At 48.6% G+C, this 15,028-nt stretch overlaps 1 protein-coding gene across 1 annotated transcript in view; it reads right to left on the bottom strand.

Annotated features, from left to right (window-relative positions):
• Positions 1-3,301: 3,301 nt before the first annotated feature.
• nr2f5 (nuclear receptor subfamily 2, group F, member 5) overlaps positions 3,302-15,028 on the bottom strand; it is a 22,506-nt gene continuing 10,779 nt past the window's right edge. The window contains exons 2-4 of the mRNA XM_008281088.1: positions 14,077-14,357; positions 11,316-11,562; positions 3,302-5,323 (exon numbers count right to left, since the gene is read on the bottom strand). Coding sequence (XP_008279310.1) covers positions 5,004-5,323; positions 11,316-11,562; positions 14,077-14,357 — 848 coding nt within the window. The 3' untranslated portion in view covers positions 3,302-5,003. The remainder of the gene's footprint in view (positions 5,324-11,315; positions 11,563-14,076; positions 14,358-15,028) is intronic.

Here is a 15,028-nt window from a genome sequence, read left to right as displayed (position 1 = left end):
TGCAACACAAACTGTTCAACAACGTGGTTCTTTATGGTCCTCGTGAAAAAGACCAATTAAAGAATAAATAACAGTTGGAGTCTTTCAGCAAACAGTTAAAGAACAAACTTAAAGTCATTCAAAGCGATCGAAGGCTTTAGTGCTTCATCGGTTCCTTTTTTTAGATGACTTTGAGCCGTAGCAGCTCTCAGACCTCCGTCCCTCCTCAGAGACCCTCCAACCATCTCACACTGAGCACTGCCACATCTTCCAGGAATGATGGTTTTAAACACGTTGATTTATCGTCTCCAGCAAAACCTGGAGCTGGTTAGGAGTTCAGATCCGTTATCATGATGATGTATTGCTGTAAGAAGTGGACCAGCGCCGTAATCCTCAGTTAAACCTCAGGTTCCCTCACTAGCCTGTGAAGCCTGCGCTGGGCAGCAGCATCTTCTGATTGTTTGGCTTCAGGGCTGAAAAATTTAACCGAGTGTGACCGACATACGCAGCGTGGTCACATGAAACACTCAAGTCAAAACATTGTAGATGTGTAAATAAAAGAAGGTCACGTGAGTCCCAACATGCCGTTATGAACGCAGAACGTTGTGGTTCTGTACGTATGCTCTGATGCTGATACTTTTGTACGTTTTCTTTACGTTTTAAATGCATTTGCTTTAACTTGTACCAGAGTATTTGCTGATGCTTAATTAATCCTCCACCTCTGGAGAAAACTGGCGACTACAGCGCTGTCGTCCAGCTACTACAAGATGTTCTGAATCCTGTCTTCTGTTCTCCTCAGTAGCAGCAGCACCACAGGATTGTGGGTATTGTAGTATTTAGAGCAGCCAGGCAGAAGAAAGAGAAACAAAAAGGACTCATAAAATCTGAAATGATCAAAACTAAACCCTCATCTACTGATCTCCTGAGCCTCCAGCATCATCTCACTGGATTTGTTCCTCATCCACAATCAGAGCAGTTTAGGATCAGGTTCAGGTGGATCAGCAGCTCACAGAACTTCCACCATCACAAACGAGCTCTGAAGCTCAAATGGATCAACCAGCTGGACATCGGAGGCACTCAAACTGTGGGTAGTCTGCACTTCTGGAGTCTATATTTATATATTTACACACACACTAGTCGACTGAACGGCATTACAGTGTGACGGTAGTCCTTCACCGTCGTTGTTCTGGACCGGGGCACATGTGCAGCAGTTTAAGGAGTTGGGTTTTGTTCTGATCTGCTGATGCAGGATGCCACCCCATTTCTACAAAATCACATCCTCATACGACTAAACTGCGCTCTCAGTTAGGTTGTGAGTCCTAGACCCCTGGCCAGACCTCCATCCAGCTGAGCAGAGTTTGCGTCCTGCGATGGACGAGGAACCGTCAGGCTCACAGAACGGGTTTTCTGGTTCGGTTCAGAAAAACATCTCACGTCGTCAGACACTCTCATACGACAGAAGCCTGATTCAGGAGAAGCACTAAAATAACTGGGCTTGGTTCAGAAAACGATGCCATGGGTCGGGTTTAAATATGACCCTTTCACTACACGTCTGACGCTTCGCCTCCATTTTCTGGGTTGCCATGGTGACAAGTCCCACCCCACTGAAAATCTGATTGGCTGCAAGGGAGCTACCGAAACAGAAGCAGTAAAACACAGGACAAGATGGGCTTATTAGAAATGCATCTGTGCTACGTTACCAACACTTCATCTGGCATCAAAGCTGAACATGCAGTTCAGTTGTACTGGGGCTCTGTTGGACCGTCTCACCGATGGTCAGGTGTCTTTATGTTGTAGAAAGATTTACATCACCACACTTTCATATTCACCTGTCTGTGTTTCAGGTTCAGCAGCAGTTAGATAAACCAGAACAGTTCATACAGGCAGGAAGTGTTCAAGAACCAGAACAAAGGGTTTAATGGACCTGTCGCCCAGCAGAGCTTCATGTCCAGCAGCGCTTCTGCTGCCGTAAACAGGAACTACGTTTCTCTGTCAGCTAGCATCTGGGTGAGCTCATGGTTTAACACTAAGAGAAGACTGGCAGGTAGTGTGTTGTGTGGTCTCACCTTGATTCAGCAAACAGCAGCCATCTCCGACTGACATCTCGTACAGGTGACCATCAGGTGACCAGCAGGTGACCAGACTCACAGGTGACCAGCAGGTGACCAGCAGGTGACCAGACTCACAGGTGACCAGGCTCACAGGTGACGAGGCTCGCAAGTGACCAGCAGGTGACCAGCAGGTGACCAGGCTCACAGGTGACCAGCATAGCCGGCTTCAGTGAACAGATCTTTTTATTTTTTTTAAAAATGTTTTGTTGTTGTTGGTTGGTCTAAAATCGGACCACAAGGTGAAAGGCAGAAGTTACTCCAGAGTCTGGCGTCTCACTCTCAGGCTTGTGATGAGGCTCAGGTGTGATCAGACTGTCAGCACACCTGGGCCTCTGGGTTAACTGAAAGGCCCCGCCCACTGTCAGCCAGCCTCAGGAAAGGAAGGAAGTCCTTATAGGGAGGCGGCACAGCAACAAGAAGCAGCCCAAGAGTCAAGTGTTGACTGGTGAACAGGTGTGACCTCTCTCATACCTGTGTTTAGGCAAACAGGCGACATTGTGATGGTCTGGAGGGAAAAGAGAAGAAGCTCTCATCAGCTCACGATGAAACTCTGGCATCAAGAGTGTCAGGAATATTTGAGTATATTTAAAAAAACAACCTGATCCTGTAGGGTTCAAAAACTGTAAAATAAATAAATTAAACTAAAATCTATAAAATAAATTCATTAAATAAAGGTCAGATGTTGTGAACAAAACTAATCACTACTTGTGAAAATCTAGATTTTTGATGTGGCCGTTATCTGGTTTGGACCTGGTTGTGCTGCAGTCACAACGTAAACTAATGCATTTTTAGATTTTATTAGATTTTATCTGGAATGTTTAAAAAAAAATCTGTAAAACTTCCTTTTTAAAATCCTTCATATGCACATTTTTTCTTTCAAATAAGGGAAATCATCTGTAAAACAACGATATTGTTGATGTTTCAGTAAAATGGTGAATTTTATGGTTGAACTTTAAACAGTTGTAAAAACACAGCTTCCTGGTGTGAACGTTATTTGCTGTTTTTATTACAGTTAGCTTATAAATTATTACTTTTTTCTATGATTTTACTAGTTACCTGTCATTTAAACAAAGATGGGAAATAATCTGTAAAACGACAATAAATTATTAAAACATCAGATAAAAACCTTTAAAATCGCACCAGAAACATTCCCAGAGCTCCCAGTGACCCGTCTGGTGCTCAGCAGGAGACAGTAACAGACAGCAGAGAGCTGAGTGTGAACAAAAGAACTTTATTGAATTCATGGATAATCCAGATTTCCAAACAAAAGCAGAGGGATAAAAACAAACTCATAGAAACGTTCTGTGAACTTATTCACCAACAGACAGCTTTCTACGGTCCCAGATGGCTTTTCCAATACCGGTACCTGACACCACGATGCCATGTTGGAAATGTGAGACAAACAAACTGACTTCCACCGAGGGGAAGAAAAAACAACTTAAAATCGTCCTACGCTAAGTCACAGTCATAAGTCCAACGGGGATAATATGGTAACATAGACTGAGGTTTTCAGGTTAGTGATACATATTCTATGGTATCGGTACGATAAGCTCCATGACACGAGTTGAGGGGTTTCCCTACACCACAATATCAGCAGGAACCGGAAAAGAGCTGGCGTGAGGTTTACAAACCGGAAGTGCCGACGATGTTAAAGCAGAAATGTGTGACGTCTACTGATTGCATGAAAGTCGGCCGCCGTCACGCCGCTCAGTTCCCTCCTGACAGGACATAAGACCTGTTATAACAGGTAACGAGAGATTATGGCACAGTCATAAGATAAATGCTCAGTGACAAAATCTTTGTTCTAAGGCAAGTACAGCTAGTCCCCCCCCCTCCCCCCCGCTCTAAAAGGTCCAATACTGACAATCATGACTAAAAAACACAAGAAGAGGAAGAGCGGCGTGCTCCTGTGATGAGGTCATGGAGGGAGCTGTAATGGGCTTTCTGATCAGTCAGAACGCGGGTCGGTCCATCGGGGGTCAGTGCTGTGAGTGTAACCAGTGAGGAAGTGTAGTTCTGACTAATTTACAAGTGCCTAAGCTTTTATTTGTACTTTCCTCCCCCTGAGACCCCAAAACAGTTTCAGACAAACCAGAAGTTCTGTTACATCACCAACACGACCACAGAAATACTCCAAACAATACGCGTCTTTCAGCTTTGGCACAGGCTGCTGAGAAGAGATCTGCAGGGCTGGTCGTGTCCGTCCGTCTGTCCGTCTGTCCCACCCTCTGAACCTGAGCTTTCCCATTGAACCCTAATATGCTTTAGATGCCTATGAATCCATGATATACTGTACATATGAACACAATCATGAGTTTTCTCTCCATACAAACAGTGCTAATACAAACACACACAATAAAACATGTCCTCTGCAAAAGTTCAAGACATTTTGGCATTTGTCTTTTTTTTTTTTAATGGCTTCTGGTTTTCTTCTCAAAAACTGGTAAATGTACAGCGGGCCTTGTGCTCCGGCTCAGGAGTCCACTAGCAAAGCCCTTGCTCGGTATTGGCCGCTGCTTGTAGGCAGCCTGCGTGAGCGTCGGCGTAGCACCAGGAAGTGATTTTTTGTTTGCATTGGGGTTGGTTTGTTCATGAGATTGACATCTGAAGTGAGTCCAACAGACCTGCTGGTGAACTGCGCAATCACCCGTCCTACCAAGCTGCCCGTCTCATGCCACATCTCAAACCGCCGCGACGGGCCGCCGAGGCTCTGCATTGGCAATGGTGTGCGATTGGCTGGCGTGTTTAACCGGGACGTATCGTGTTGTCAGTCTTTAGGGCGGAATGGTGAGGAAGACGCCTCCTCCGGGAAAGCTGAGAGCGATGGAGGGAAGGAAGGATGGATTGGATGAGTAGTCAGGTCCGCCTGAAGTCTTCCCCCCGCAGCTTCTCCTTGGTGGGAGTCTCCAGCCTTTAGGGCCCGTTCTCGTTGTAGTGGAGGGAGAGCGGCCGCTCGCGCTGCACCGTGGGCATGTAGGGCCAGTTGTAGCTGGAGCCCGACAGCAGCATGTCGCGGAGCAGCGTCTCGATGGGCGTCTTCCCCACCAGGCGCACAAAGAACAGCTGCTCGATGACCGGGGACGAGACGATGCGCAGCGAGGGCAGGCGCAGCAGCAGGCGGCCGAAGCGGTTGGGCTGGCTGGGGTACTGGTTCCTGACGTACTCCTCCAGGGCGCACTGGGACTTCTCCTGGATGCTCTCCACGTGGGCGACGTCTGACAAACCCATAGCATCTGGAGGAGAGGACGAAAACGTCAGGGTTCATTCTTATGAAAGGATCAGTCTACAGAACACATCAGCACACAATAATCTGACACATGATGTCGTCAGGATCAGGCGAGAAGCTCTCATCCCCAAAACCCAGCGGCCGGTTTGAGAAGCAAAAAAAAAAAGCCAAGAAGACACCATTTATCAGAGACAGACACTAAAAACAGAAAGAATCTTTGGATTTTCAGCTTTCAGCACAAACCATCTGCTGCTCCACAGAAAACCTGACAAGCCTCAGACCACAACATTCAATCAAAATCTCTTTATTTCTCATTTAAAAACAAACCATCCATCATCTCTACACCTTCATCCTCACCAGGGTCATGGGGGGCGGAGTCTATCCCAGCTGACTCAGGGTGAAGGCAGGTTCACCTGGACAGGTAACCAGTCTATCACAGGGCTACACTTAGAGACAGACAACCAAGCACACTCACATTCACACCTACGGACAATTTACAATCACCAATTAACCTCAGCATGTTTCTGGACTGTGGGAGGAAGCCGGAGAACCCGGAGAGAACCCACGCTGCACGGGGAGAACATGGAGACTCCACGCAGGAAGATCCCGGGTGTCCTCACCGGGACGTGAACCGGCGACCTTCTAGCTGTGAGGAGCTAACGGTGCTAACCACCGAGACACCTGCAGCCCCATTTCACCAGTAAAAAAAATAAAAATAATAATAGTAGCACTTAGTGCAGGTGTGTTCACACAGAACAGAAAGGAGACGAGCACGGAAACGATTTTACAGTTTGAGGAGTGAAATATCTGAAGTGTGTGTTCAGCAGGATAACAGCTGTTAGCATGAAGGAAGTTTAGACATGTCGATTATACACATTTTAAATTCTGAAACAAATAATCAAAGAAATTCAAGTTATTTTTTTAATGATTTCTGCTTTTAAACCGTCACGCTGCACAGAAGACAGTTCTGAGGTCTCGGTCCTGGTCATGGTGCTGCTGCGTCCACAGAGGAGCAGGACTTCATCCTGCAGTGATCAGAGCCACACAGAGGACACGAGTGACGGGTCAGAGGCTTCAGGTCCAATGACTGGTACCTGGTCAGTTTTACTATTAATGAAAGTTCTTTCCATCGAGGTTGTCGAAGCTTCCTACAGTCAGAGGACAGTACGGGGAAGAAGAACTAATGCTCGGCCTTTTGTCCCCCAGATGCATTAACGTGATGTCCAATATGGTTCTGGAGTGCATTTAAAAAACAGCAAGAGTTGAACCCGAGTGCTGCAGAAGACAAATGAATCATAGGAATGAAGAGCTGCAGCTCAATCAGAGATACCGTCAGGCCTCTGCTTCAATCAAAGCCAATCAGCTCTACAGCCACATGTCCAGACGTCCAGGAGGCCGGCTGGAGGAATGAAGGCATTCATCACGTTTCTTAACTGCTTCAAGTCTGAACTGGAAAAAACCAAAAACGCTTTGGACCACTGAGCTGATCCGTCACATCTGAAGGAATTATCAGTCTGATGTTGTGTAAGTCGGGAATTTCTAACCAGTAGAGTAATGGAGGCTGAAGTTCTGCAATAAATTAGCAAAACACTTTTGTATTTTGCAAGACAGCCGACCCAGAGGAGCGATGAAACGTAACGCAGAGCTTCTTCTTCCTTTACAAGTCCTCAGGTCACAGATTTGTTGCTCAAACTTGACAAAATGGAAGCTGTCGCTGCAGATACAGATCTGCTTCGCCCCTGTGGTCTGTGTTCGCAGCACACTGCAGCGCTCGCTTTCCCTCAGCTGGAGGTCATGTTCTGGCTTCCACCTCCCAAACCTCCCCTCCTGCCGGCCCCCGCCTTGGCAGGAGGCTCCACGGCCCAGAGAGGGAGCAACGCTGTGCGCCGTACTTTTCACACCCGGTGTGTGGAGGGGAGAGCGCGGGGGATTTAGCAAAGGAGGTCAGAGATGTGTGAACTCAAAACAAAGACACATTTTACTGTACGCCGCCGCCGCCGCCGCCCACTCAGCGTTCAGGGGCGGCTCTGGACTCTGCCCGCTCGCTGAACCCACATTTGGAAGACAGGTATTCGATGAGGGCAATTTATTCTCAAGCTTTTCGTTTGAAAGCGTTGGCCCGTGTTTTAACCCGTCACCTTGCATCATCGGCCCCCTTTGTCATCTCACACTTTGATCTGTCCCCTGAGTAAACCCGGCCCTGCTGGGCCCGGCTCCGCGCTGCAAAAATTTAATTTACCTCATATTTTAATCAAGCGCGTCAATCCCTCCCCACCTCCAGCGGCCGCTATTGTCCTCATTGTGGGTGAGTAATTGCTCCCACTTTGGCTGGATTTCCATCCACTTGGGGGGCAGCTGGACTTGTTTTTTTTTTTTTTTTGGTCAGGCCGCCATTTTGGGTCCTGCGTGACAAGGCAGTCACTGGCTGGTTGGGATTAGTGAAGCTGTCTGTGCGACTGAAACCACTTCGCGTGCCGAAGCGACAGCTCTGTGGGCGCTCTTCCACGCCAAGCACCGTGTTCTTTTGTCTGATCCCTGGGCACACACCGGGTCAGCGGGGGTGAGGGATCGGGGTGGCAGCGCTGAGATGCCTGCTCCCTGATGTGGCTTGATGGGACTGGGCTTCACAGGGGGAGCGCAGGGAGGCGACTCAGAGGGAGGTGAGAGACAATTGGTGTTTGTCCGAGCTTGTTAGGTCATCCCCCAGGTCTGCAGGAGTCAGGTTTATGAACAGGTCCGTCTCGTGTGCGCGTGTCTGCCTCCATTACATTCACAGCTCAAGTCTGCACGTTTCAACAAAACGCATTGTCTTCGGGAATCTTTTGGCAAGACGTGCAGTTTTTTTTTTTTTCTTCTTCCAATGTGCGCACATGTGCATCTGCCCATACCGGGGAGTCACATGGGATGCTCAGGGCTACAGGGGTTATGTAGGTCATGGCGAATCCTCCTTCTCACTGAAACACACCATACATAATTCAGCTCCTCTGGTGGGGGCAGGGGTCCTGGGGCCTGGGCTCGGCTTGGAGTTTGGGGTTTGGGGAGCGCGGGGAGGAGGGGTGGATAACTGCTTTCAATAATAGATGGGATCATGAAGGAGAGATGGCTGATGAAAGCAGGGGAGAGACGGGAGAGGTGGATCGGCAGCCACCCACATTCACAGAGCAGAGCGCCGGAGACGCTCGGTGCACGCAGAGCGAACCTGACAAGCCGTGCAGGGGAGAAAAAGACGGGAAAATGCAATGAAGAAACACGGAAGAGAGACGTCTCGGTGTTGGCGTCCTCACCATCCGTTTCCCCCTGGGTCACAAAGCATGATCTCTCGGTGAAGGATCCCAGATGTGACAGTATTTTGGCTGGCACTGGAGCCCAGTGACGGCTGAGATCAACCTCAACAGGGTTTGTGTATAAGCCGGATCAAAACAATGCACATCTCAGGGGTTTTGTGGAGACGTAAGGCCATTATATTCTGATTTAGTCGCGTATGCAGCTCCGTGGGGAGGATATGACGCCACATAATGTGAGGTTGGGAGGCTCAAGACCCCTCAAGTACGTCGTCAAACCGATGCTTGCAGCGGGTCTCTGACTGGGATGTGGTGACTCAATTACTGAGAGAGCTGTCTAATTTGGGCATTACATTAAATTTAAAATTAAATGCTGCAGATTTGTCTCAGCTTAAACTATGTTGTAAAAGCAGGAATAAGTCCCATCTGAGCAGGAATTAAAACACAAAGATAAAGTTAAAAGCTTCATGTTAACTGCTGCTGCTGCAAAAAAACAGGTTTCAGTGAAGCCGAGCAGCTCATCAGGTCAGTAGCTGCCTTTACAGGAGGACCGAGAGATCAGGTTACAGCCAAATTCATGGAGGGCAGAGACCATGACTGTAGCAGCAGCATCTACACATGGAGTCGATGAGACGGCCTCTGCTGCAGCGTCGGAGGTCGGCCCTCGGTCGGCCCTCGGTCGGCTCTCGCTCGGCTCTCGCTCGGCTCTCGCTCGGCTCTCGGTCGGGCTCCGCCGAGATGGAGAGGTTGTGGGTTAAGTGCAGGCTCCATTCAAACACAGGTGTCTGTTTTGTAAATGTGCGTCACCTTTCCTAGAACCAGTGAATCATGGGATGCATTTGCTGCCTTTTTTTTAAAAAGACAGTCCATCAGATTTTTAGAAGTCCATCCATGCGTTTGTCATGAATTAAAGTAACGCGCCTTCCTTGTCCTGCAATGCCAGGATAAAACAAAACACCTGAACAACTTAAAATGCACTCATTTAAAGTGCATCTGGTTCGACTGCAGACCTCCTCTGATGAGAATCCAGTTTTTACGTGGTTAACACCTCAGGATGGTGTTTTCCTTGAAGCGGGCGCCACCATGGCTCAGCATGGCCACGGTGAAGAAACACACGTCTGGACTTCAGGGCTTCATACAGAACAAACCAAAGGAAGCAAGGCGGCGTGTTGTTATTCTTCTTCAGAATCGGTTCCGGTTCCGGTGTGTCTGGCCAAGAGCAGAGCAGTGTCACAGTGTTTGCTGGTGTGCCTGAGCTGCAGCCAGCGGGAGGATGTGAGAGAAAGACGGGACTCATAGACAGAAGGGCTTATTCTATAAATATGTCACTTTAATGAGATGAGGTTTGAGGGGCGTCATCGGAGACGGACACTAAACGGTCCATCGCTGTTCTCGTGTCAGTTCAGACCTGAGCTGTTGTGCTGAACGCGTCACACGCTTTTCATTACTTTATGTATCAATGAACACGTTGCCATAATGTTTGGAAATGGTTTCTGTTGCAACAAACCATGGTGAGCTGTTCTTTTAGTCGGCCAGCTGTCTGAGTGGATCTGCAGCAGCACGGTGTTCAGTTCAGCTGTGAATCTACACCAGCCATATGTCGTCATCATAGAAGTGATGACGGGGCGGCGCAGTGCTGCAGCGGTTAGCACTGTCGCCTCACAGCAAGACATTTCTGGCTTTGAACCTGCTTCTGGTACAGATAAGGGATGATGATCAATAACTGAGCACCTGCATGGTTTACATGGAGCACAGCGGGCGCTGGTTGTATCCTGACCCGTGGATAAACCACTGCTGTTGTTGTTATCAGTGCTTTCACTGTGTTTAAATGTGCAGAACAACATATTGGCTACTTGTCCGATTCAGGTTAAGCTGTTTACATGATACCCTGTGGTTAAGTGTTCCTATTGACGAGGATAAACCAATTAACAGAATGTTCTAGTGCCAGCAGAAGTCAGCTCAGCCGTCTGGGGATTCCTGCCATTCAGCCTGAGCAGTAGTAAATTTACTCACAGCAGAGAGCTGGTGTTTTGGTTCCCATCACGGTCTGCCCGTAATCCTCAGTAAGCATGTGCAGAGGACACAACTAATGAGAGGCCTGACATAGTTCCTGTGCTCTGCCGTCAGCAGACGCCTCAATCTGCTTATGGACTTCTCTGAGAGTTCATTTCTTCCCACTCTCACCCAACCGGTCCAGGCAGATGGCCTCCCTTCCTGAGCCTGGTTCTGGTGGAGGTTTTGGTTCCTTCCCACCGTTGCTCAGAGGGAGTTAAAGGCATCTCTGGATTGTTTAAAACCTGTGCGGTCTTCAGCTGACTGCGTTGAGGCTGTGAGCTGACATATGCTGTGAACTGTGCTATACAGACAGAACAGAACTGAATGGATCAGAACCTGTTTGATTTGTCAAACATCTGAGCAGTCTGTCCTGTCTCTGGATTTCCTGTCTTGAAGTTTCACCGTTTTTCTCCTCAGTGACCTGCTTGTACCTCGTTAGGGCGAGTTTGTACCAACAGCCTGTTACAGACCCGTTAACATGTGGATGGATCCGTCGGTTCTCCCCTCAAAACTATGCAAATGGGATTTGAACAGGCTGGATCAAAGATCACACCAATAATATCTCTGATGTCACATTTCCTCGTTTCGTACGCCACACTTCTGTTCCAGACAACCAAGACAACATTTCAAAGTCTTTCCTCCGTTAATCACATTCAGACTCACCAGACGTGAAGAGCACGATGGACTTGAGGCAGGAATATTCGGCCGTGTCGACCTGCAGGGCCTTCAGCTTCTCCACCTGCTCTTGGAAGACCCGGATGTGGTCCATGAAGGCCACCACGCGCTCCGCCGACATGGGCGAGGCGTGCAGGCCGGCCGCCGCTAACAGAGGAGCCACGTGAAGCGGCATGGAGCACTGGGCGGCGTTGAGGACGAACAGCTCGCTCCAAGACATGCGGAGCAGCGCCACCTAGAAGACAGGAAGTAGGAAGTGATTATTACAGAGCCTCCTCCACGGTGGGGTTCGTGTCTTTACTCTGGCAGAGTACGCATTAACAGGAGAGCCACCGTGTTGCTGTGGTCGACCAGAACATGTTCACGTGTTTCATGTTCAGAAAACACACGACCTGCTCGTATATCGCTGCAGCGCCTCTTCCCACCGTCGGTATAAAACGCTCCATTCCTGCTCCTGTCTCTAATCCAGAGTGGAAAAGATGAACTGAACATCCAATAATCCAAACTTTCTTTGGACATGATCAGAATTTGGTGACATGATTCGAGTGAATGCAAACTAGAGACAACAGCAGCCAGAGCTTTATTGTGAAGGGCTCATTGTGAGGCAGCAGGAAGACAAGAAGACGTGACAGCAAGACAGAAATATGCCTTAATACAGACAACATGGAAACACAGCCTGACAAGATGATAGAAGAACCTTATGGAGAAGAAGAAGCTTCCCAGAGGTGACCGCAGTTGCAAAACACTAAAGTGGGTCAGAAATATTCAGACTTTTGTGCCGGGCGGAGGAGGAGTGGAGCCTTTTGACAACAGGCTGGATAAAGTGGGTTTAAGTGCTCACTGAGAGGGAAAGGACAGATGTATGCTGCATGTTGACTTGACATTAATGATATATTAATGATGTGGTGCAGCTATAGCATGACATATTTGCGATGACTGTGTCTGCCAAAGGTGCATGTGAATATTTATAGGTCAGGCGATTGCTCTGTGCCAAGACTTTACAGCTGGTGTAAATCTACATGCGCGGGGTTGATGTCGGGGCTGTCAGGTCGTATTTCTGCCCTCAGTGAACAATAACTACACAGATTTCTTTTTATAAGCTACTTAGTGATGATTAACAAAAGCGCAAAATGAAAATAAAGCATTTTCAATTGTTTCCTGGCTCACTTCTTTGCCCGTCCTGATGAGAAGCCATAAAGAATCTGCTTGTGTTCCCTCATGAAGCTGCAGTCGGCTTCGTGTTGGCTTCCATTCAGCAGAGCAGTAAAACTTTAAACCTGCTTCAGTGACGTTTTCCTGTGCAGGCTTTATGAAAAGGAACAATGTCAAGCTTTGGAACTATGACAGTGTGCTGATGAAGCTACAGCCAGAGGCTAGCTAGCTTAGCTTAGCTTAGCATAAGAACAGGAAAAAACTGCTTTTTGATTTTGTTCTGTTTTTGAAGTTCTGCAAACTGAAGGTAATGTTGTAACGTTTCCCAAATGTTGCATTGAGAACGTTCTTCCTTTTGTTACTGTGTAACATTATGGGAATGTTTAATAGTAAACTTTCTCCAAAGCGTTAGCTCCACAACATATCCAAAACATCCTCAGAATATTGCTCTCTCCATGCTAATATCTCACATTACAGGAGGCCTCGATAACATCTTAAAAACATGTTTGAGAACGTTCTTCCTTTGTTATCAGAAAACACCTGCGGCCCTGACGACGTCCTCCAAACACTCGTCTACCTGTGGAGGAGCGCTGCTTGAAACGATAAAGATCCATAAACATTCTTTGAATATTAGATTAAAAGCTAAAACACAAATAAACCACACATTGGAAGAGGGCTGGGAGTGGGATCATAGCAGCCTGAAACTTTGTGCTCACCATTATACACACATATATATATATATACATATATACACTTAATCCAAAAACAACATGGACGTGGAATTAAAGCAGGAGCGCGTGGAAAGCCAGTGAGGTCATGATCCTGGCCACTTGGTGGTTTAATGTGGGCAGCAGGTCTTGTAGACGTCAGCACATAGAGCAGCGTTCACCTTGACTGCTGTGTGACATTCACACCCGTCAGCTGCTCCTGTTAAACATCCACATTGTGCACATTTACAGGTTTAGAAGTTCATCTTTGGGTTCTACAGGAATATGTTTGCACGCTTTAATTTTCAAAAGCCACATTATTTTCCTAACACTGGTGACGCACCTCTTCTCACCCTCCTACCAAGTCGCCCAGTTTTCTGTCTCTCTAAGGCCTCCCTCCAAAAAGTCCAGCGTGTTCTGGTGGGTTGGTGAGGCCAGATCTATGAGGACAGGGCTGCAGCTCTAGCAGAGGACATGATGGCACAACATGCCCAGTCAGGCACTAAGTCACCTCATGACATCGACGAGTAACGGAGGAAAAGCTCTGACCTCAGACGTGGCGTTTCAGGCAAGTAAGCAGCAGAGCTTCTGTTGGGGAGAAAACTCGCTTGTGACAAACTGTGCAGCAAACGGACGCAAAGGAGAGACCTGAAGAGCAAACTATGGGCTCTTCAAAACATCTAACGGCAGGGAAATGAGATGAATGATGACCGGCTTAGTGGCAGCGGTCTGTGGGAGAGACCAGCTGCCTCCTGGGGCGGTGGTCCTACAGCAGAAACCAGAGCGATGTACTGGCCCGGCGCTACGGGGGCTCTCCAGCCCGGGGAAACCACATCCTAAGTTTCACAAGTTCAACCAACTCAGAAACGGTCACACGGCGGCCAACTCACCTGGTCCATGAGCTGCAGGTCGGGGAAGAAGGGGATGTTCTTGGCCCACTCGACGGCGCTGAACAGCAGCCTGGCCGCCAGCTCGCAGATGTTCTCGATGCCCATCAGGTTGTTTCCCTGCATGCACTGAGCGCCGTAGCGAGACGTGGGGTACGGCTCGGCCCGCAGCAGCAGGGAGATGAAGCCGGACAGGTAGGGCTGCCCGTTGTACGGGTCGGTGCCGTTGGTCAGGTACTGTCCCGGGCTGCTCTGGGAGTTCGATGTACGTCCTCGTTGTACGGCTGTTGGACAAGACAGATACGGGTCAGAACTCAGCTGCATAAATGTGAACTTTAATGGATACATGCTGTGACTCTTCTGTCTGTGCACAAGTCTTTTAACAGACAGTTAATAAAAAGGATTCTGATTTCACCGCAGCAGAACCGCAGCAGAACCACAGCAGCACCGCAGCAGCACCGCAGCAGCACCGCAGCAGCACCACAGCAGAACCGCAGCAGAACCACAGCAGCACCACAGCAGAACCGCAGCAGAACCACAGCAGAACCACAGCAGAACCGCAGCAGAACCACAGCAGCACCGCAGCAGAAGGCCTTCACAGTGGACGTGCAGAACAAAGTGACTCCTGAAGCCTGCCGGAGCAGCAGAGGGGACGAGGATAGAAGAGAAAGAAGCAAATTGGGCCTGTCAAATGTGCCGGATGGGGTTCTGCAGAACGGGGTCGAAGGGGCGAGAAGCGTAGCGACGCAACATTTCTCCGACTCCTAAATATGTCAGCGCTCCCCTCCTGGGTGGAGCGATGGAAAGCGGACCAGGCCAAGGCCGTCCTCTGCTGCTGTGTGCATCAATGAGTAATGACAAGCAGCAGCTGGTAAAGATATAACACTGCTTCACACCTACATATGTTATGGACCCGCACATGCATACATACGGTAACACCACCCCCCCACCACCA

Source organism: Stegastes partitus, unplaced genomic scaffold (assembly GCF_000690725.1).
Source record: "Stegastes partitus isolate 25-593 unplaced genomic scaffold, Stegastes_partitus-1.0.2 Scaffold222, whole genome shotgun sequence".
NCBI classification, from domain to species: domain Eukaryota; kingdom Metazoa; phylum Chordata; class Actinopteri; family Pomacentridae; genus Stegastes; species Stegastes partitus.
The sequence above is the reverse complement of the archived record's forward strand: the minus strand, read 5'-3'. Positions and strand labels throughout refer to the sequence as shown.